The 24,988-nt window shown below is 36.5% G+C and overlaps 1 protein-coding gene across 3 annotated transcripts in view; it reads right to left on the bottom strand.

The window, feature by feature from the left end:
• JMJD1C (jumonji domain containing 1C) overlaps nucleotides 1–24,988 on the bottom strand; it is a 339,678-nt gene that overhangs the window by 262,006 nt on the left and 52,684 nt on the right. Inside the window, exon 1 of one of the 3 annotated variants that reach the window (XM_080822673.1) lies at nucleotides 17,111–17,657. The exons of 1 other annotated variant lie outside the window; for it this stretch is intronic. In XM_080822673.1, the coding sequence (XP_080678799.1) occupies nucleotides 17,111–17,284 (174 nt within the window). In that variant the 5' untranslated portion in view covers nucleotides 17,285–17,657. Of the gene's footprint in view, nucleotides 1–17,110; nucleotides 17,658–24,988 lie in introns of those variants that run through there. One more of the 3 variants, XM_080822678.1, reaches the window with a different exon arrangement.

The following is a 24,988-nucleotide window of genomic DNA, read 5'->3' as shown; positions in this document are numbered from 1 at the left end:
AACACTAAATACTTCACATAAAGAGGAAAAACTGTTAGAATAAATGAATTCAACAAAGTTGCAGGATATGAAATTAACATATAAAAATCAGTTGCATTTTTGGGCACCTGGGTGGCTCAGTCAGTTATGTGCCTGACTCTTGATTCTGGCTCAGGTCATGATCTCAGGGTTGTCAGATTAAGCCCCGTGTTGGGCTCTGTGCTGGGCATGGAGACTGCTTAAGATTCTTTCTCTCCTTCTCCCTCTGCCCCTTATCCCCACTCCCTCTCCAAAAGGAAAAAAAAAAAAAAAAAAAATCAGTTGCATTTCTATACATTAACAATGAGGAATAGGAAAAGGAAATTAAGGAAACAATTCCACTTACAATAGAATTAAAAAGAATAAAATTCTTAAGAATTAACTAAAGAGGCAAAAGACTTACACACTGAAAACTACAAAATGTTGCTGAAAAAAATTAAAGACATAATGGAAAGACATCTTGTGTTCAACGGACTGGAAAACTTAATACTGTTAAGATAGCGATACTACCCAAAAGGATCTATGATATGATTTGATACAATATCAAAATTCCAAAAGCCATTTTTTTCAGAAACAGAAAAATCCTAAAATTCATATGGAATCTCAAGGGACCCAAAGAGACAAAACAATCTTGTAAATGAAGAATAAACTTGGGAGGACACACACTTCCTGATTTTAAACTTACTACAAACCTAAAGCAATCAAAACAGTGTGGTAGTGGAATATAGACACATAGACCAATGAAATGGAACAGAGAACCTGAAATAAACTCTCACATATCCTGTCAAATGATTTTTTTTGCCAAGGGTGCCAAGACCATTCAATGAAAAAAGACCAGTCTTTTCAACAAATAGTACTGGGAAAACCATACTACATGCAAAAGAATGAAGTTGGATCCTTGTCGTACTCTATATTAAAAAATCATGGATCAAAGTACTAAACACAAGAACTAAAACTATGAAAAAAAAAGCACACGAAAGTTTCACAGCACAGGATTTGGTAGTGACTTCTTGAATAGGATACCAAAAGCACAGGCAACAAAAGAAAAAGATAAATTGACTAGATGAAAATTAAAAACTTTTGTGCACCAAAAGACACTATCAAGAGTATGAAAAAATAACCCACAGAACGAGAAAATAATTGCAAAATCATTCTGATAAAGCATTAATATCCAGAATATATAAAGAATTCTACCAAAGAAAAACAATCCATCTAATTTAAAAATGAGCAAGAAAAATTAGAATAAACATTTCTCCAAAGAGGATATACAAATGGCGAGTAAGTACCTGAAAAGATATTCAACATCACTAGTCATTAGGGAAACGCCAATCAAAACCACTTTACATCCATTAGGATAGCTATTTAAACAAACACACAAAACAGCTCGGAAAAGAACAAGTGTTGACAAGGATGCTGAGAAACTAGAACCCACATACATTGCTGGTGGTGGTATCGCTGCTAAAGAAAACAGTATGGTGGTTCCTCACAACACTAAACAGAGCATCACCATCACAAGACCTAGCAACTCCTCTTCTGAACTGAATTATTAGTATGGATTTGAAATATATTTGTACACCAGTGTTCAGAGTGGCATATTTCACAATAGCCAAAAGGTGTAACTTGAGTTGTCAAGTGTCCATCAACAGATAAATGGATAAAGAAAAAGGAGTATATACATGCAAGAGAATATTATTCAGTCTTAAGAATGAATGACATTATGCTAAAACACAGATAAACTTTAAAATATTATAATAAGTTAAGTATTAGGTTCCTCTCCAGGTCCACTGATCACTAAAATATTACATACCTAGACCACAATAATCTGTTGCAGAAATATCATCAAGTGTCACTTTATAATTACACCTTTGGTCCTTAATGACTAAAAAATAGTTCTTAATTTGCTGTAACAATATTCACTGTCTTTAACAAAAGTTGAAGGGGCACCTGGGTAGCTCAGATGATTAAGCACCTGCCTTGGGCTCAGGTCTTTGTCCCAGGGTACTAGGATTGAGCTCCCTGCTCAGTGGGGAGCCTGCTTCTCCCTCTCCCTGTGCCCTTAACCCCTGCTTGTGCTCCCGTGTGCTTTCTCTCCCAAATAAATAAATAAATAAATAAATAAATAAATAAATAAAATCTTTAAAGCAAAAGTTGTATGCTACTTCTCTTGTAGTTTCAGAAGTTTTTGTGAGGAAAAGTTTCCCTTCAAGAATAACATACTTAGGGGCGCCTGGGTGGCTCAGTGGGTTAAGCCTCTGCCTTCAGCTCAGGTCATGATCTCAGGGTCCTGGGATCGAGCCCCGAATCGGGCTCTCTGCTCAGCAGGGAGCCTGCTTCCCCCTCTCTCTCTGTCTGCCTCTCTGCCTACTTGTGATCTCTGTCAAATAAATAAATAAAATCTTAAAAAAAAAAAAAAAGAATAACATACTTAATTATTTCATTATTTAATCCCTTTCTTCAGGTACAAAATGTAAACTAAAATGGTTTCCCTTAAAAGATTCATTTTTGTATTAATACATAACAGGTTCTGAATGTTAAGGCAATTACATATTCTAGGGAATAAGGAAAACACCATAAATATGATCTATAGTTTCATCATATGACTTTGAAAAAAACAGACCAAAATAATAGCATGGCGCCATTTAACACACTGGAACAGTTTACCAACTACACACTGTTTCAAAAGTTAAATATCGGGTGGTGGGCTTATGGACACTGGGGAGGGTATGTGCTATGGTGAGTGCTGTGAAGTGTGTAAACCTGGCGATTCACATTAGCCCCTGGGGCTAATAATACATTATTTGTTTATAAAAAAAATTATTAAAAAAAAGTTTAATATCTTACCGAGTATTTATATTGCCTTGATGACAAGATTCAATCTTAGCAATGACAATTTAGGGAAGAAATAAAACCTAATTCGATATATACAAAGCCATTTTACATTAAACGGCAATGTATAACTTTATCCATACATCAACATGTTACTTCCTTCTTTGACATTCCTCTGAGCCTAAAGATGTTTTCTGAACCATAAAACTAATAATTTTGACAGATGGATCAGATGTGTCAGCTCCTAAATGATAGTCTTTCAGGAATTAGTTACACAGACCTCTCCTAGTTTCGAAAAATTCTGAAATCTATTCTAGGAATACTGAGTTAGTTTCTACTGCATGTTCTACCGTTTCTACATTCTCTGGCATGTGATTGGGAAATCTATGTTTAAAATACGTAATGTTCACAGCAACGTGGTAACATAGCAAATACTATAAGATATCTGAAATGATGATGAAGAAGCCAAATTCAACTACAACTTTAAGCACCTGCCATTGTAACACTATACATAATTCTATCTAAAGAAATAATTAGGGGCACCTGGGTGGCTCAGTTGATTAAGTATCTGCCTTTGGCTCATGATCCCAGGGTCCTGGGATCAAGCCCTGTATTGGGCTCCTTGATCAGCAGGAAGCCTGCTTCTCCCTCACCTACTCTCCCTGCTCTGTGTTCCCTCTCTCCCTGTCTGTCTCTCAGTCAAATAAATAAAAATCTTTAAAAAAAAAATTAGATGGCAAGTCTCTTCACTAAGTTTTCAAGGGTAACCGAACCTATTCAAAAGGTTGGTTAGTAAAGTTAAAATACCTCGGGGCACCTGGGTGTCTCAGTTGGTTAGGTGGCTACCTTCAGCTCAGGTCATGATCCCAGGGTCTGGGATCGAGCCCCACATTGGGCTTCTTGCTCAGCAGGGACCCTGCTTCTCTCTCTGCTTGCCACTCCCCCTGCTTGTGATTTCTCTCTCTCTCTCTCTGACAAAGAAACAAAATCTTAAAAAAAAAAAACTCTCTTAATACTTATCCTTGTGTTTTTCACTCTATCAGAGTATAAGCAGTTTTCTATAGGCTACATGCAGCGGGATAGCACTGTTCTGACAGGTAATGGCATATCTACATGTATGTCCTAACTCTTGAGTTTTAATTCTTTTTTGTTTGTTTGTTTGTTTGGGTTTTTTTTAGTTTTAATTCTTAATACAGTAAATGTCAATAGATAAAAACTACAAAAACAAAAGTTCTAATTTTTAAGAGTTTAAAGGAATACTAAGACTGAAAAGTTTTACACAAGGTCACATACTTTGCAGGCAGACTACCACTAATATATTGTCACTTGATATTCCAAACAGTGATAAACAAATCACTTTTGATGTGAACTACTTATGAGCTGTGCCTTAATTTCAGAAACAGTAAAATGTGGAATATGTGTATCTTAAAATCAAAGAAAAGTAGTCCTTCCAGATTCATGAATACTGTGTAAAATGCTGTTAAACTGGATTTTGACTTTCAAAAACAAATAGACTAATAATACTATATATATAATTTGATTAGAAGTTGGTCTTCTCATTTGAGTCAGTTCATGCAACACCAAATACCATTTTTTTTTAATTTCAAGTTTTTATTTAAATTCAAATTAGTTAACATATATGGTGAAATTGGCTCAGGTATAGAATTTAGTGATCCATCACTTACATATAACACCTAGTGCTCATCACAACAAATGTCCTCCTTAACAACCATCACTCATTTAGCTCATCCCCAGCCCATCTCCCACTCTCAGCTCTCAGTTTGTTCTGTATTGTTGAGTCTCTTATGGTTTGTTTCCTTCTTTCCTTTTTTTTCTTTTCCCTTTCCCATATGTTCACCTGCCCTCTTTCCTAAATTCTACATATGAGTGAGATTATATGGTATTTGTCTTTCTCTGACTTGTTTCATTTAGCATAATACTCTCCAGGTCCACCATGTCTTTGCAAATGTTAAGAGTTCATTCTTTTTGATGGCTGAGTAATATTACATTGTGTGTGTGTGTGTGTGTGTGCGCGCGCACATGCGCACACACACACACACATAGCATCTCTTCTTTATCCATTCATCAATCAATGGACATTTGGGCTCTCTCCATAGTTTGGCTACTATTAATGCTGCTCTAAACATCAGGGTACAGCATGTGTCCTTTCAAATCTGTATTTTTGTATCCTTTGGGTAAATACCTAGTGGTATTAGGGTAATAGGGTAGTTCTATTTTTAACTTTAAGGAACCTCCACACTGTTTTCCAGAGTGGTTGGCACTAGTTTGCATTCCTATCAACAGTGTAAGAGGATTCTCCTTTCTCTGCATCCTCATCAACACCCACTGTTTCCTGTGTTATTAATTTTAGCCATTCTGACAGGTGTGAGGTGGTATCTCATCATGGTTTTGATTTGTCTTTCCCTGATGATGAGTGTTGTTGAGCATCTTTTCATGTATCTGTTATTTATCTGGATATTTTCTTTGGAAAAATATCTGTTCATGTCTTCTACCCATTTCTTAACTGGACTATTTATTTGGGGGCTGCTGAGTTTGATAAGTTCTTTATAGATTTTGAATACTAACCTTTTATCAGATATGTCATTTGCAAATATTTTCTCCCATTCTGTAGGTTATCTTTTAGTTTTGTTGATTGTTTCCTTCATGGTACAGAAGTTTTTGCCAAAGAAATTTTGAAAAGGAAATGAAAAGCTGGAAGCATCACAATTCCAGACTTCAAGGTATATTACAAAGCTGTAATCATCAAGACAGTTTGGTACCAGCACAAAAACAGAAATATAGATCGATGGAACAGAACAGAAAACCCACAAAAGGACCCACAACCATATGGCCAACTAATCTTCCACACAGAAGGAAATAGCAGCTAATGGAAAAATGTCTCTTCAACAAATAGTGTTGGAAAAACTGGACAGCAACATGCAGAAGAATGAAACTGGACCACTTTCTCACATCATTCACAAAAGTAAATTCAAAATGGATGAAAGACCTAAATGTGAGACAGGTAACAACGAAACTCCTAGAGGAAAACACAGGCAGCAACCTCTTTGACCTCAGCCATACTAACTTCTTATTAGATACATCTCTGGAGGCAAGGGAAACAAAAGCAAAAATGAACTACTGGCTCTCTCAAGATAAAAAAGCAATACCATTTTTAACAAATGATAATGTGCTCATCAATTTGACATCAGAAATTTCATCAGCAAATTAAATTTAGAAGTAAATATGAAATGCATTTTATGATTTCATAAACAGTTGGTTATAATAAGTTTTTAAATTCCAACAAGACTTCCACTTAACACCACAGAACAGTGTGCATAAGAGATTAGTTACTTTTAAATTTCAAAGGACGGGGCAAGACTGACCAGGTCTAAACACTAGGGTGATGATGTTTGGACTTTATTGGAAAAGCAAAAGTCAGCTAATGGAAGACTCAGTATGAGGAATCTGTCCACTGCACAGAATAGACTAGAAAAGGAAGAAACCTGAAAGTAAAAAGACCACTTAATATGCGTGTAGGGCAATAAAAGTATAGCCAATGGCAATACAAACTGGGGAGAAAAAACACAGAAGTGGGAGTAGGGAAGACTGCAATTTAAAGGAAGAAATTGGCAGAACACCATAAATACCTACTTTGTTGATGTTGAACAAGCAGAGGGAGTGGCAAGCAGAGGGAGAGAGAGAGAAGTGAAAGGTGAAAGTGAATGAAAGGTTTAAAACCAGTATGAGACCACTTCAAGTCTCAAAAGGAACACTAATTTCACAGGAAGATAATAAATAAACACTTTAGGAACATTATATCATACTCAAAGGTGGGACATTCATATAAATTCATCAAAAAAGAAGGTAGATGGGTGCCTGGGTGGCTCAGTTGGTTAAGCATCTGCCTTTAGCTCAGGTCATAATCTTGGGGTCCTGGGATGGAGCTCTGCTCAGTGGGGAGCCTGCTTCTCCTTCTCCCTCTGCCACTTCCCCTACTTTAGTGTTCCCTCTCAAATAAATAAATAAAAATCTTGTTTAAAAAGGAGGAGGAGGTGGAGGTAGAGATGGTGGATTCAAACTGAAGGCCATGCTTAAGCTGCAGACTTGAGACTAATGGTGCAACAAGTACCAGTAAATTCTAAAGAGAATAACAAGAGTAAAAAAAGAGAGAGAGAGACAAAAGAAAACAGTAAACAAAGGACTGGATCTCTAATACTAAATTAAGAAGCTGGGAGAAACTTTAATCAGGAAAGGAAGAAACCCCCAAGGGACTTGAATCATGAGGCTAACAAAAATCAAAAAAGGGCAAAGTTCAGGGAGAATTTTTTTTTTTTTAAGAAGATTTTAAGTAATCTCTACACCTAGCACAGGGCTTGAACCCACAACCCCAAGATCAAGTGTCACATGCTCTAAGGACAGAGTCAGCTGGGCACCCCAAGGAGAATATTTATTACAGCAATAGAAGCAGCTTGGGTTTTTGTTTTTTGTTATTGTTACTTTGAAAATCTGTGAATTACTAGTCTTTTTTTTTTAAGATTTTATTTATTTGACAGAGAGAGAAAGAGAGATGTTGAACAAGCAGAGGGAGTGGCAAGCAGAGGGAGAGAGAGAAGCAGGCTCCAGCTCAGCAAGGAGCCAAAAGCAAGACTCAATCCTAGGACCCTGGGATCATGACCTGGGCCGAAGGCATCACTTAAAGTAGTAGTATTTCATTCTTTTTCATCAATTTAAACCATAGAGTATTTTCTTCAAAAAGTTAAGTATATGAGAAAATACATATTCAATCATTTCAAGGCCTAATATTGTAGCCTTGGAATATTTATTCTACCACAATTTCTACAATCACAAAAATTCAAATCTTATGAACTCATCTTGATCATCTAAAAAAAACACTAAATAGAAATCACGTTACTTTAGTACAGAATTGTGGTCCATATAATACAATACAAAAGGTATGTCATAATGAAAAATTTCATTAGCTCAGAATTAGGAGCTTTGGAGAAGAATCTGAAATTGATTTCTGCCTAATAAACACTTTATCCCAGGACATTCCAGATAGAAATTGTTAACAGCACAACTCTAGAGTTAGAGAACAAAAAAAACTCTGAATCTAGACTAATTCCATTCACTGACTAGGATAAATGAGAAAACTGAGACCCAAACTATATAAATCAAGTGAAATGTTAAAAGTACTTTTGAGAAATACTTCATTGAAACTTAAGGTCTTTTATGGTGATCAGTAACATGTATTTATATGTACTTACACACAATTCCTATTTTTTTTCAAACTAATTTCAAAAGACATTCTATTAAGACCTATTTTGTTGGGCTGATTTGAATGAATATAGATGAAATACTGTACCTAAAATTTATAATGTATTAAGAAATATGTAATCCAAAACATTTATTAATTCTAAAGAGGTCTCCCAGCTAATAAACCCCAAAAGTCAGATTTCACTGTATTCATACTTTTTAATAAGAAGTATAAGCATTTATCTACCCTGTTCAAATATAACACAAATTCCTGTAAGACTCCCAGTTCCAACTGATTAAGAAATGTGGACTGATTAAGAAATGATAAGAAATTAAGAAATGGTTATGTCTAACCAAACAGTAAAAGGATAACATGCTGTTTTCTACTAATTAACCATTTATTCCATAATTAAATCAATAGGTCCTACATTATAAAATAAACATAAGATTTTCATCTATGGATTTACTAGAATAATTTTATAACATAGCTACAAAATAAAAAATTCTATGTGAAAAGATTCCATCCAATTAGATAATTTATATTTTAGTAAATGATCTTAAAGGGCAAATTATGTAATCCTCAAAGATTTATCACATTAAGAACTTTTTATCAAAAAAATAGTAAGTTTGTCAAAAACTTACATTGAAAACAACTGTTTAACTGAACATCAGGCAGAAATATAATCACTGTCAAATCTTGAAACAAATTAAATTAGTAACTTCTATTACCATTAAATCACCACCATTAAAAAAGATCAGAATAGGGGTATCTGGATGGCTCAATCACTTGTCTAACTCTTGAATTCTGCTCAGGTCATGAGCTCAGGGTAATTAAACTGAGCCCCATGTAGGATTCCATGGTGCATGTGGAGCCTGCTTAAGATTCTTTCTCCTTTGAAAGTTAAAAAAAAAAGATTCTCTCTCTCCCTCTGACCCTCCCCAGATTCTCTCTCTCCCTCTGACCCTCCCCCCATGCATGCACTTCCTCTAAAATAAATAAAAATGAATTTAAAAGATCAGTATTAATTTTTAAATAACAATACCTCATCCTAAACCCTTCCAACTAGATGGGTTTTGGAGTTCAAAATTTAATTTTATAAAGTTACATAGGGCATGTTATAGTAGTAGTTGAATATGGCGACACAGTGCATATATCACATGTATATTACATGTAAAAGTACCTACATTGTATGTGGAGTTTAGAGCAGCATACTGAAATTAAGCACATTTATATTTCTCTCACAAAACAAGATTATTCAGTTCATATTAGATTTTACTTTTTAAAACAGTTCATTTAGTCAGGTTTTCCTAGTGAATCATTAAAATATTCTGTTAGTACAAAAGAATCTGAGTTTCAGAACTGCAGATAAAGAAGAGTATACTGATAGGTATTCACCTGGCCAACAATAACACAGAGTAGAAACATACAACATTTATGGTATATGACCTAAAAACTAAAAGTTAATTTCTTGTTTATTTTTTTTTAAAGATTTTATTTATTTATTTGTCAGAGAGAGAGAGAGTGAGAGTGTGAGCACAAGCAGGGAGAACAGCAGGCAGAGGGAGAAGCAGGCTCCCTGCTGAGCAAGGAGCCCAATGGGGAAGCTCAAACCCAGGACCCTGGGATCATGACCTGAGCCAAAAGCAGACGCTTAACTGACTGAGTCAACCAGGTGTCTCAATTTCTTGTTAATTTCTGAAATACTAATGATTCCTTTTTCCTGAAAATTTTTTTTCTTTTTTCAATTTTCTTTCTTTTTTTTTTTTAAACTTTATTTGGCATGCCTGAGTGGCTCAGTGGGTTAAGAGTCAGCCTTTGGCTCAGGTCATGATCCCAAGCACCTGGGATCAAGCCCCACTTTGGGCTCCTTGCTCAGCAGGGAGCCGGCTTCTCCCTCTGCCTGCTTTTCGCCCCGCTTGTGTGCTCTCTCTGTCTCTCTGACAAATAATAAATAAAATCTTTTTTAAAAAATAGAAAAAGATTTTATTTATTTATTTGAGAGAGAGAACGCACGAGCGCACAACACACAAGCAGAGGAGAGGGAGAGGGAGAAACAGACTCCCTTGCTGAGCAAGGAGCCTGACATGGGGCTCAATCCCAGGACTCTTGGGATCAATGACTGGAGCTGAAGGCAGACGTGCAACCGACTGAGCCACCTAGGCACCCCCTGAAATTTCTTTTTTTTTTTTTTTTTAAAGTTTCCCTATTTATTTATTTGACAGTCAGAGATCACAAGTAGGCAGAGAGGCAGGCAGAGAGGGAGAAGGGAAAGCAGGCGGGGAGAGCCCAATGCGGGCTCGATCCCAGTACCCTGGGATCATGACCTGAGCTGAAGGCAGAGGCTTAACCCACTGAGCCACCCAGGCGCCCCTGAAGTTTCTTTTTAACTACAAGGGGATTATAGATTCTTTCTGACATAAAAATTCAAATGTTATTTCTAATTTTCAATTATTTAGAAAATTAGGTATCTGGATGTCCTACGTGCATTAAAACAATTCTTCAAAGGTTTGGGATACATCAAGACACAAAGCAGAATATATCATCTTCCCTGAAAATCATCACTGAAGTTAATGACAAAGGTCTAAATGTCTTAATATCAAATAACAAAGACGACAGGAATGTCATGAAAATGCCCCTTACATGTGCTTTTCAAAAAAATGGAACAGAATATCACCACATTTATCAGTTAAAATGCTTTTAGTTCCACAGAAAAAAAACGACAAAAAAGACATAAAATAAATTTACTCTTCCAAAATGAAAAATCCCACAGGTGAAAAATCCAACAGAGTATTTAGGCTTCAGAAAACAATTTCATCTCCTTGTCAGCTTTGTCCTCAAACTGGCTGACCTTAAAGAATGGAAATAGCTGTGGCAATTTCAGCATCACAAACACACAATACTGTACTTGACTTCATTCTGATTGTACCTAATTAGTTAGGGCCTATCTATACCCATCAATGTAGCCACAGGAATTCAACCACCTGATTACCTAAGGAATACCATGGCCCACAGTTTAATCAAACACATAATAGATACTGGGGAAATAACCACCAAGATACACAATGCCACAAAAGAAAAAAAAAAGATACTCAAAATTTATACTAAATAGTAGTAGGTGATGGTTAGATTGAGATGGTTAGTATAAAGTATTCACGGAACTCATGACACTCATTTATCATTCCATGAACATTTATTAAATACCTAAGAGTAAATACTAGATACTGTACTAAACACATAAGGGGAAAGAAAATGAGTATGAGTTTGAGAGTTGAAGACCTTCTTTGTATGTAACCTGAAATTGACAAAAGATAATAAATTTATAAACATAGCCTATATGCTTTCAATTACATTGAAATAGCTGGACATTTTTACTTTCAAATGCTATGATATCATTATATGAAGGTAAGAACAGAGTTCTCATGGCAAAATGTCCTTAGTCCAATTAAATTAAAAAATTTAAATTTTAAATAAATTTTAAAATTCTCTATTTAAATTAATGGAACCAAATTATGTGCCAGAATATATGTATGACAGGTCAAAAGAAGGAAAAAAAATACCTCTTTTATTTAATTAATTTTACACAGAACATGCAAATGACACCATTTATGGGGTGATTACCTTCTTTTAAAACAAGCTAAGCTAGTCATTAAAACTGAAATGGACAATTTATAAGGTACCACTATAGCCACTATAGACAGCTACAATTTACATACTCCTCTTACTATACCAAAGTCTTTTGGGACCAATAACAACAATTCAAGAAAGGAGAAAAAAATAGTCTATGTACTCAAATCAGACATAAAAGTCCTCCTACCTACCAGCTAACCAATTTTCCTGATGGTTAACTCATCCAGGTCATACTGAGCAATGAAGTAAAAATCATTCATTCATTCATTGTAAACAGACCAGAAATTAGCATTATCAATACTGCAAGACCATTATAAATTTCAGACTTACCTAAGACTTATCCTAACACAATTTATAAGGGTATCAAATGTTACCAACTCAACATGAAACTTAAATGAAAAGACAGCTGAACAAAACCATACTAGGACTAAAACTGGAAAAGGCCTCCTTACACACAAAATCACAGGTTACCTTAAATTTCCTAAACATGAAAATTTTCTTTATATTTAAGACCCGTAAGATCTGCAAAATAACTTATATCTGCAGGTACAGTTTAGAACAGTTTAAAATCTTGTCACTAAGTGACCATCAGAAAATCCCCCAACAAACAAGCAAATGTATGTGTTTGGTGTGTGAAACAAAATATAATTTTTGTTCCTTTGGGGTAACGAAAAATCTGACATTAAAAAAATATATGTATACTTTAAACAGAGTTAGCTTGAAACAATGATGCAATCACCCTAAGCATCAAAGTGAGTGGAGAGATGTCTAGATGGCTGGATAAATAAATAAATAAAGGGTTATAGGTTATGGATGGGAAGTAAAACAAGCAAACAGTAAGTCAATTTTTGCTCTCTAATTAGTATGACAATATTATTCAAGGATGAGTATTATGCAACAGTACTTCTCAACAGGCAGCTTCCCTTCTATAATACTATGTCTTCCAGAAAATTCTTTAAAAAGTAGGGTAGTAATAACAATCAAAATCTATACCAAAGCAAGAAACTTTTTTTTTTTTTAAGATTTTATTTATTTATTTGTGAGAAAGAGAGAGAGCCCGAGCAGGGGGAAGGGCAGAGGGAGAAGCAGGCTCCCCGGCTGAGCAAGGAGCCTGATGTGGGACTCAATCTCAGGACCCTGGGATTACAACCTGACCTGAAGCAGATGCTAAACCAACTGAGCCTCCCAGGGGTCCCAGCAAGAAACTTTCTAAATAATGAGGTAAAAAACAAAAACAAACAGAAAAAACAAAAACAAAAAAATCAACATTCTGAGGACTCACAATATACTTTATGTATTTCAACTTCAACAAACTGGTCCTACTGAGAATAAAAAACATTCAGATAAAGTCTTTTGTTGGTTAATGTAATTCCAATACAGATAACTGAGAAGGTTTACAAGGCATTTTTTAAAAACCACCAAAAATTATATAAAATCATTCAAGCATAGTCCAGTAAAAATTCTATCAATTAAATTCATTTACTCAAAAGATCAGATAGCGATATTATCACTAAAACTCCTGCCATGAAAAAATACAACTAATTTTAGTCTTAATTTGTTTGTATGAAATTATTTATGTTCACAGTGTAAAAGAGTATTTTTGCTACCTTGGTGTGGTGGGCAGAATAATGCCATTCCAAAGATGCTCATGTCCTACACCATGAAATCTGTGCCAACACTACATTGGATGGCAAAGGAGAATTAAGATTCAGACGGAATCAAGGTTGTTAATTAGCAGACAAGATTATTTTTCATTATTGGGGTGAACCTAATATTATCACGAGGGCACTTAAAAAGTGGAAGGGAGAGGCAAGAAAATCAGAGTGCCTAGAGCAAGGAATCTGGGATACTTCTTAAAGTCAGAAGAGGAAAAGACATGCATGTTGTCTAGGACCTTCAGAAAAGACCACAGTTCTACCTTCACTGGGCGCCATGTTAGACTTGTCATCTCCAGAACTATAAATAATCAATTTGTATTGTTTAAAACACTAACTTGTATTAACAGCAGTGACAGAACATTAATACACATAGCAACTCTTCATATATAAGATCAAAAATAACTGATTAACTTTTGAGATAAAGTATTCCCTAAACTATTTTTTTAAGATTTTATTTATTTTATTTTAAGACAGAGAGAGATAGTGAGAGAGGGAACACAAGCACCGGGGAGCTGGCGAGAGAGAACCAAGCTCCCCGCTGAGGAAGGAGCCTCAGATATGGGGCTCAATCCCAGGATGCTGGGATCATGACCTGAGCAGAAGGCAGAACCCTAACAACTGAGCCACCCAGGTGCCCATCCCTAAACTATTTTCAAGTTCTTATAGTTATCCTTTCAAATCATGTGCCATAAAAACATACAACTAAGATTTCTAATACATCTGCAGACTCTAAGTTACATATATTTAACTTAAAAAAAAAAGTAAAAACAAAAACACGGGATGCCTGGGTGGCTCAGTTGTTAAGTGTCTGCCTTCCCCCCAGGTCATGATCCCCAGGTCCTGAGGAGTCGGGCATGCTCCATGCTCAGCAGGAAGCCTGCTTCTCCCTCTCCCACTCCACCTGCTTGTGTCCCCTCTCTGTCTCTCTCTCTCTCTCTCTGTCAAATAAAGAAATAAAATCTTAAAAAGGAAGTTGATCTATATTTTAAAAAAAACACAAAAATACCCTGTTTATACCAGCATTTTTCATACAATTCAAAAAGCTCTTTAAAATTTATTCTTCAGTAACAAAAGTCTAAAAGGGGTGCCTGGCTGGCTAAGTCAGTGAAGCATGCAACTCCTGATCTCAGGGTTATGAGTTCAAGTACCACCTTGGGTGTAGAGAATGCTTAAAAATAAAATCTTAAAAAAAAGTCTAGAAGGAGAATTATAGTATATTGATGCTAACCTTACCCATGTTTCATTTCATTTAATTTGGGGAATATAAAAGGAAAAAAAAATGTAAGAACGTTTGGGAATAACTCTAAAACTGTAGGTTCTAGGCTGAAAAAAACTCAGTTACACCACATAAAAAATTTTTCAAATAAAGACTTGTAGACAAAGGAAAACTGCTGCAGGGGCATCTGGCTGGTTTTTTAGTCCCAAGAACAAGCACCCCTTGATTCTGGGGTTGTGAGTTCGAGCTCCACAATGGGTGTAAAGAGTGCTTAAATAAAATTAATTTTTTAAAAATAGGAGAAACTGCTGGAGGTTCACATAATTATGGTTCAAAATGCATTTTTATGTAAAATTTGTATATGGTAAAAAGCAACTATTAAGTACACGATTCAACAAGTTTTAATACATACACCCTTGTAACTGTCAAGATACAAAACACTTCCATCACCTGAGAAAATTCATTCCTGTTCTTTCTAGTCCCTACCATCCACATATACTTTTCATTTTTAAATACCCAGCTTAATATTTTGCCTTTTACAAATGTGATAAACATAAATCCATTCTTTATATCATTTAAATTTCCATGCAAGAAAGTTGTTAATATATTTAACTGATAACTTGAGTGTCATGAGTGATACTCATAATTTAAAACTACATTTCCTTAATTTTCATTCACCTACTAAAATCAAATGCTGTGGAAAACAAAGTATCATCCCAGGTTTGCTCTGAAGTAATTTTAAAATGCTAAGCCATAATCCAACTAGCTTCCACATAAAAGCCAAGACAATATTGTATCACAGTAAGAGGAAGAGAGAGAAACTCAGGACATGCCTTTTACACAAAAAGGTTACCAAATTGACACAGTCTACAGAATCATTAAGACAAGAAATCTTTTTTAAGATTTGCTTTTTCTTCTTTCCAGTGAAAATAACCAAGCAAAATCTTCAAAATTAGCTTTTTTCTTCTTATTTCCTATTAGAAATACCTATTAGCAAAACAAGCCTATTTTGTAATATCAAGTCAACATTACTACACGCCCAGTAAAACCATATCAATGAGTACAGTCATGAAACAGGGGTTCACAAAAGCAGTCAGAAACCAAGAAAAATATTAAAATAGATATGCACATGTATAGATAGATATTAAAGTGTATTTGGAAATGTAAACTCACAGATATACAAAAGGAAAGAAAATATTACCATGTTTGAAATTTTCAGTAAAAAATTAAATACCCCAAGGCACTACCAATAAATTTCGTGGATTATATACTCCCAAATCAACCTGGCAAAGACTAGTCAATGCCTAGCCTCTACTCTGCCCCTTCCAACCTGTCCCCAAGTGAAAATGTGCGTGGAACCCTATCAAGAGCATATCCCTTCTCGAAATGGGGCACATTCCTACATTATTGAAAGAAAATATTGGCAGTATCATATGAAAGGAAAAGAAAGCAAAGAAAAAGACCCTTAAGGTTTGGCAGGGCATAACATTTTAATTTATAATATTTCTTGTTTCATTTAAAATTGTATATGATTTTTAAAATACTATTCACTTTCTAAAAAACCACAACCCCTGGGGCGCCTGGGTGGCTCAGTGGGTTAAAGCCTCTGCCTTCGGCTCAGATCATGATCCCAGGGTCCTGGGATCGAGCCCCACATCGGGCTCTCTGCTCAGCAGGGAGTCTGCCTCCCTTCCTCTCTCTCTCTGCCTGCCTCTCTGCCTACTTGTGATTTCTGGCTGTCAAATAAATAAATAAAATCTTTAAAAAAAAAAAAAAAAACCACAACCCCACAGAAAAACAAATGGAAGGAAGGAAGGGAGGAAGAATGGGAGGGGTTGGTTAATTTCTAAATGGCCCTTCAAATAAAAAGATTTCATTTTCATCGTTTCCAGTTAGAATTACAAGCATCTGTTTAAAAAAAAAAAAAAAAAGGCTGCATCAAGATGCCACCACTCACACAGCCTTTGCCTGGAAAATACACACGAATCCCAGGACTGCCTGAAACACCACAGAGGTGGTCTCTTTGCTTTTCTCCCTCCCCTTCAGCAACCTTACTGCCTAAGTTTTAATTCTCTAACCCCTGGAATAGTAAGACTTTTTCAAGGAAAGAGATGTTGGTGAAGATGGCCCCCTACCGCCACGAGTGGTGTGTGTTCTGTCCGCCACCCCCCACCTGCCCCAGCGGTACTGGCTCACAGCCCCGCCTTTCGAAGGTCTCCAGGGCCACCCCAGGGGCGCTGACCCCCTCCCAGACAGCGGCCAAGGGGCCTGGAGGGGCCCGTGCAGAAGCCCGGGAGTCCTGCTCCGGCACCGCTCCACGGGGGAAACTACTCAGGAGGACGTGGGAGATCCCAGCAGGGGATGAGGGCAAAGCAGCGGACGGTTCCAAAGAGGGGCGTGACCACCAGCTGGCTGGGCTGCGCGAGGTGCCAGAGGTAACCAGACAAGGTGCTGCCAGAGACAAGCAGGGCGGGTGTGGGTTGGGAGATTGAGGGGCACTCGCTCTCTTACCGCCAGGTCCGGATTGCGGCTGTCCCTGTGTGACACAGCTCGGATGACCCCCGCTCGCCAGCCCCGCCAGCAGCGTCCACTCTCTCGGCGCTCGGGCCGAGCCTCCTCGCCGACCGCCACGCACAGGAACCGCTTCCCCACCAGTTCCAGCCGCGTCTCCACCGCCATAGCCATCACTGCTGAAGTGGCTGCTGCCTCCTCCACTGCAGGGGAACCAGTGAAACCCTGTTCCTACTGGCAGCCCATGCTAAGAAGAGCGGACTGGGGGACGGCGGCAGCCCCGCGAGCAAGCGAGCGCGGACTTGGGGGCGCACCGGACGCTCTGCCCAGAAGGGCACAGCGACCTCGGTCACTCACAGTCCTCAAAACTCCCCCAGACTCCCCGACTAGTAGCTTCTCTGACTGTAGCTACAGACACACACGTACACATACACACACAAACTGACAGAAATTCCCACACCCCCGTCGCCGTCGGAGGCCCTGAGGCAGCCCCGGCCGCTGCTGCTACCTCACCGTGGACAGTACTACTCCGCCTCTCCATCCACTCGCAGGCTAGAGCGCCGAGCGTCTCCTTCCGCCGGCGCGGGAGGGGGCAGGGAGCCGCGGGAAAGGGTCGGAGGAACCACCACAGACGGAAAGTAGTACCTGACGACGCTGCCAAGGGGGCTGTGGAGCCAGCCAGGCTAAGAAATAAGGAGCAGCGTGGGATAAAGGAATGCTCTCCCTTGGTAACACCATTTAGAGTATTTGAGGGTCACCTCTCTATTCGCCGCTCCCTCAGAAGTATATGGGGGGGGGGGGGCGGCGAGGCGAAAGTGAAGCATCCTGGTTCCACCCTGGGTCACAAAATAAACTCCAGGTTAAACCCTGCATCTCTGAAGCTATGTTTTTTCAGAACACATAGTGCCCGCCACCCGAATTAGTCCAAATTTCACCTGAAACAACAGTCCCAGCAGCAAATCAGAGCAACACTTTCCACTAAAAACAAAGCAAAGCAAGACTTTCCACTGAAAACAGTCACTGCAGAACAGTACATGACTCCAAATGAGAATGAAGAAAACACTGTCATCCTTTCATCCTTCCTGTTTGCAACGATACTAATTACATGTTTAAACTCTTCAGAGATTTACACCTCGCTATTGCTTTGTTGTAAGAAATGTCAAAAGCCCTGTTGAGGGCTTCTGTCAATGTCCCTAAAATCTAGTTTCTGGGCCAATTTGAGTACTTTCAGTACTAGCACATACCTCAAACTCTCTCGTCATATAAAAACAGGGCTAAAGGCTCCAGATCCAGTTATTAGAAAATATCGTGGAAAGAAAAGGTTTTTAGCCAATCACAATTCAGTAAAATAAATGTTTACTTTCCATCCAATCACAACAGGGCTTTGTATTCCCTACACATACAGATCTCAAATTTAGAATGATTACTCCTTACTTGATCCAATCTCTGAATTCTTCTAAATCAAACCTAATTTTTACATGTCTGTAAGCAGTTCAATTTCAGACATACATTATAGTGTTTTTAAAAGGTAGTTTTAAAAATCCCGGTCCCATGTTGTTTTGTTTTTCAGAGCCACTAATGACCATAATCAACTCCAAAAATCCTTCTAGCCTAGTAAAAACTTATTCTAAATTTTGGTTTCTAAAAAAATAAATAAATAGACTTTGGTTTCTTAAGAGATTTTCCTAAACCTCTACTCCAAAAAAATTACCTTTTAAAAAATTATTATTATTATTATTATTTTGAGAGAGTGGCGGGTAGGGAGGCAGAGAGGGAGAAAGAATCTTAGGTAGGCTCCACATCCAGGGTGGAATCAACTGCAGGCTCATCTCATGACCTAAGCCAAAATCAAGAGTGGGTCACTTAACCGACTGAGCCTGCCAGGCACCCCCACCCAAATATTACCTTTTTAAAGGAGTTTACACTAGTAATCTGAATATTTAAAATAAACTTGAGGTTTTTATCTTTCTTAGAACACCCAAGCCAAGTTGTGTGAAGTAGAAAAAACATGACCACTGCAAATAGGTTATAAAAGAAAATAACAAGGAGGACAGATTTTAATCATCATGATCTAATTTTGCTGAAGAGCAAATAGGAAATTGTAATAGATAAAGGAAAACCATGTCCAGAAATGCATACTGGCAAGTTGAGAAAAAAATTTAATTTCACTTATGCAATTTTATTTCCAGCCCCACACTTTTAGTGCATACTTAATCATCTTGAGATCTACAGAACAAGATTTCTAAAAAACTCAACTTGAATTAAGAAACCAGTAAAATAATCTGCTGAAAATATGGAAGAAAAAAATAAGATCTGCATTGATACCAAATTATCAGTGATTTGCTTTGTCATCTTGAGTACCACATAATTGTTACAGAAACTGCCTGCTTCCTAGTCTCAGTAATATTCTAGGACCAAGTAAGAAAATATAGTCGCTTAAGAGTTTAAAATAACACTCTTATTACATAAATCCCACTCACTAAATTATATACTTGGAGTATTGACTGTCGGGTTGCCTTACATAAAATTGCCACCTGATTTCAATTTTTATAGGTAAATTTCTAAATGGACTTCTAAGAGCCCTCACTACATGCTGAGTGCTATCCTCGGAAGTACTCTGAAAAGCACGTAAATCCACCACATCAATCAAAATATTTCAAGTGCAGAAGGCCATATATCTTCATAACATCTTCAATCAAATGTCTTATATTCTTACTACTGTATTCCAAATAGTATTCTATGAATCTCCTGACTCTGGCCAATGACAACAAATTACAAGAAAAAAAAATCACAAATTTGTGGGTATTTTGCTTCTGGAGAAACCTGAAGAATATTTTTTTTTAATGTAGAACAAAAAGGCCTTAAAGGATTTTTGTTTGCTTGCTGGCATTTTTTGCTTTGTTACAAGGACTGTTTATACTGTTTTGCCAGCAAATCATAACTCTAAGTAACATGGAATTAAGATAAATTTTAAAGTTCTATTTGAAACCTTAGAATATTTGTTTGTTCAATTAGTTCTTTTACATGCTTTACTTTTATAAAGATCCTCAGAAAATGCATTAGTCGATTTTTTTTAAAAGTTACAGAATTTTTCACTATATAGGCAAAGAGTGACACAAAAGTATTTAAAATGACTAAGTTTACTTACAGAAGCTGAAAAATTAAAAACATAGACTAGGTCTTATACTTTTTCCATCCCTACAGGTAATATGTACTTTAAATACATACAACCCCCTCAATTCAAGCAAACCTCATATATCAAATATCTTTATATAAGAGATACATTGTGAGATTATTGTTTTTTTAAAAATCCACAAAAATATATTCATAAAAACTATTTTTAAAAACATGACCTACAAAGGAAGGAAATGTACTCATTGTAACGTTAAGGGTCATAATTACCCACTTAATTATCAATAATTAGTAGTTCATGAAGTTTAGTTTCAATAAGCAAACAGCCTACTAGCTGTAAATTTTTCACTTTTTGATTTGGTGTAGTTAAAGGAAGGGCCAATTATCTACTCTCTTAAATACTGGTATTTTATGTCACTATAAGTACCTATTATAAATAATATAAAAACACAAAGAGATAAAAGATTAATGCATGTATCTTATAATAATATTAGCCACCATTTATGGGACATTACTACGCCTCAGACACTAAGCTAAGTACTTTATACCTGTAATCTTATTTTATTTATTTTAAAGATGAAGTTACTCACCTAAGCACACACATTGAAGAACTGGGATTCAAAATTAGGCCTTATGATTCCAAAGCAGCCTGCATTATGCTAATTAAATTGTCACTTAAAAGAAACATGAAGGTCAGTCACCAAGTTGCCACCTCCTTATTAACACAGGCTATTCATAACTCATTTGTTTATTTAACACTTATTATGTGTCTCATATCCTGCAAGGTTCTAGAGATAGGGCCTCTGTCTTTGAGTAGCTCACAGTGTAAGTAGAAAGACAGACAATAGAAATACTTCAGTTTGTTTATTTAAGGAAGCATCAATAGAATGGCATAAAAGATAAGTGCATTTTAACAATTTTCAAATCTATTATAACTTGGAGGCTTTTATTAATTGTCAATGTAAATGACTAGATTGGTTTATGAGGTCTTTATATAAAGGCACATCTAGGAACTCTTATTAAAGTCAATATTACAATGAAGAAAGCCACGGTAATGTGTTTAATAAAGTACTTCTGGGCATGAAAAATAAAGTTTTAAAAATCAAAAATAAGAATAAAAAAATAAAGGAAGTCAAAAATTTCAACTTAATTATTCAAGTGGAAGACCAAGAATAGAATGAAAATAAGTTTGTTACTGTCTTTATCACTAAACCTTAAGTAACTTCCATTTAAGTATTTCCCTAAACACTTATTTAAACTGAATTCTTAAACACTTACTTAAACTGAATTCCTTGATCACATTTATTTATTTATTTATTTAGAAAGATTTATTTATTTGACGGAGAGAGACACAGCAAGAGAGGGAACACAAGCAGGCAGAGTGGGAAAGAGAAGAAGCAGGCTTCCTGCTAAGCAGGAAGCCCAGTGCAGGGCTCAATCCCAGGGGACCCTGGGATCATGACCTGAGCTGAAGGCAGAAGCTTAACGATTGAGCCACCCAGGCACCCCAATAACATTTATGATAATGATAATATAACTCAGATGTCACTTCCTAAAGAAGGCCAGCTCTGATTCCAAGCCTTAGAATCCCCTACTACGGACTTTCAAAACATTCCCAATTTGTCTTAGTGCTTATCACAAGTGTTTTTATACCATTTATTGTATAATTATTTTGTATTTGTCTCCCTTGGAAGAGTATAAGCTCCAGTAAAGTCAAGAACAATATATCTTTTCCACAACTATACTCCCCTTATCAACTAAGCTTTGTGCAGTGTAGTCCATAAATGGCATCAAATCAATTAACAAATATAACACAATGTAACTTTTTATAAATCCAGCCAAATTAAGAGTAACTTCGAGTCTCTAAATCAAAACTCATAAATATGAGTTCTTGTTTCTCCTACAGAGTTATTCATTGCCTTTAAAATAATGGCTTCTACACATTATTTCATTTAATTATGGAGATACAACATAAAGCCTTCATAAAACTTGGGACTTCCCAAGAAAGCACAGTTGTTCCTGGGGATCATTTCTAAGGTATAGACATGAAGAAAGAGTTACAATTCACAAGAAAAACATTCATTTCATTACCAACCAATCTGATGTAAACCCAAAAATGATCCTGAATATATATCTAAAACACCAGTCTATTCTTAGTATTCTAAAGAGAACAATCTCAATTTCTTTGATGAAGCCCATGTACAAAAACATAATTTCCTCAGTGTCCTCTTGATGACATGTGGAATGAGGACAGAAAATGAAGAAAGGAAGGTAGAAAGAAGGAAAGGAAAGAGAGAGAAAAGCAATCTGCACTTAGCCTTTTAACTGTATGCTCTCTACTTTTGTTACGCAGTTTCCAATTTATATTCTGGCTGCACAGGAACCTACCACTTCTTTTTGACATTTTCTTTTGCCTTTTTTTTTTTTTTAATTTATTTACTTGACAGAGAGAGAGAGTGAGAGAGGGAATACAAGCAGGGAATGAAAGAGGGAAAAGCAGGTTTCCCGCCAAGCAGGGAGCCCGATGCGGGGCTGCATCCCAGGACCCCGGGATCATGATCGGAGCCAAAGGCAGACGCTTAACAACCGAGGCATCCAGATGCCCACTACATTTTCTATTAAAAATGAAACTTTAGGGGCACCTGGGTGGCACAGTCCATTTTTTAATTTAGAAAGAATGCACAAAACATTGGAATTTTCCTAATCTCCTGAAATGAGGAGCTACAAGCAAGAACGAAATGAACTGCCACTGAGCTGCCAATTGAGCATTCAGCAAGGTCTTTCCGGGGTGTCAATTTTTTTTTTTTTCATCATCCCTCTCATAAATGCTTCAACTATTAACTACTATTAAAATATGCTACATGGCAGTCAGCATTTTGCAGCTTCAACTGCTATATTAGCTCTTTCATGTATAAACAGGTTAGGTTCCTAAAGGGTTATGTTCCTATTGTTCTCATAAGATTTCACTCAGCCACATATTAGTTGTAACAGACCTTAAAGTTCTAAAGAATACTTCTGCTCATGTCCTTGAGAATTAATTAAGGAAAGAACTTCTATTCTTACATTTAAAGCTATAAACAAGGGAAAGTCAAAGTAAAATCTAAGCTAAAAATACTGACTCAAAACCTCAGCATGCTATCTATACTTTTTCCTCAAATATGTTCTTCCCCAAAGATGCAGCTAGATTCTACATAATGAAGGAACTTTTTGATCAAGAACATACAGCTCTGAGGCACATTTCTCAAATTAATGACATCTGGCTTCAAAGAAACCAAAACAAAACAAGATCTAGCAGTAAAAATATAGGGAATCTTTAGTCATTCTTTTCTTTGGCACATTCTAGAAAAAGCCACATGATTACATATAATAAGATTTATAACCTACTACAAAACATAAATATGCAGTAAAAATAAATGACTCCATATAAAGGAAAGCATTGTCTTCTAGCTACACATATGCTTCACTACTACAGATAATTTATTTTTTCAATTAAAAAGAGTGTATAAAATAGTGTTCTAATTCCAAGGCCTGTGTTCACAGAAGCTCACAGGAAGAGAGGCCTTAGATTTTTCCCTTAAAATAACAGCTGACAAATATGAAAACCAGACCTAAAACAAAACAAAACAAAACAAAAAACAAAAAAAACCTTAACTACAAACTTAAAGTTGAAATCAATATCCCCCAACCATTCTGCTACTCCAAGACACATTTTTATATTACTGAACATTAAATGGCCAAGAGAAATACTCAAAAGGCTAACCAACTTCACTTTTCAGAAAATACACAAACATTTAGAAACTGGTCAATTCCCATCCCATATAGCCCTTTACAAATGGATGTTTTAAGATGTATATCCCAAATGTAGCAAATTAGAAATTAGCAGTCACATAGGATAATCAACGAACAGGAGTCAAACAAGCCTAGGTTACTTCTACCACTAACTTTGGACAAACCACTTTGCTTCTCTAGCAATAATATATAACATGTAGAGGCTTATATAATCTTTAAGGTCCTAAAAGCTTGCAATTAAGACTTCGGAATAATTCGGGGCGCCTGGGTGGCTCAGTGGGTTAAAGCCTCTGCCTTCGGCTCAGGTCATGGTCCCAGGGTCCTGGGATTGAGCCCTGCATTGGGCTCTCTGCTCAGCTCTCTGCTCAGAGGAGGAAGCGGGGAGCCTGCTTCCTCCTCTCTCTCTGTCTGCCTCTCTGCCTACTTGTGATCTCTGTCAAATAAATAAATAAAAATCTTAAAAAAAAAAAAAAAAGACTTTGGAATAATTCATCAAGTAGCAAAGTATCCTCTCCTGTCATATGGTAGTTTCAAAGCTAAAAAATGTTAAAGGATTAACAAAAGTAATCTTGCTTTAGGAAAACAAATGTGTTTAGCCAGAAAGGCTCTATCTCAAAGGTCTCACAGAAGACAAATATATTGATCATTATTAATACATACATACAAATATCACCGGCCAAAGGACTTCCCAATTAAACAACAATTTTTGAACAGCACTGTAGAATCGCTTCCTTTGCTCTCTAAATTTGCTTTAAAGCTATCATATTAATCTATCAGAACTAACTTCAGATGGAGGAATTTTTGAGATTCTCTGCATTACAAATAAGCTTTATATCTGAAACCTTTAATTTGCATGCCTTTATGTTCTTTGGTTATAACACCTAAAGGTCCTTTTTTTTTTCTTTTTTTAAAGATTTTATTTATTTGACAGAGATCACAAGTAGGCAGAGAGGCAGG

The sequence above is a fragment of the Martes martes genome (genome assembly GCF_963455335.1).
Source record: "Martes martes genome assembly, chromosome: 14".
Classification (NCBI taxonomy): Eukaryota; Metazoa; Chordata; class Mammalia; order Carnivora; family Mustelidae; genus Martes; species Martes martes.
This window is presented reverse-complemented; position numbering and strand designations above follow the sequence as displayed.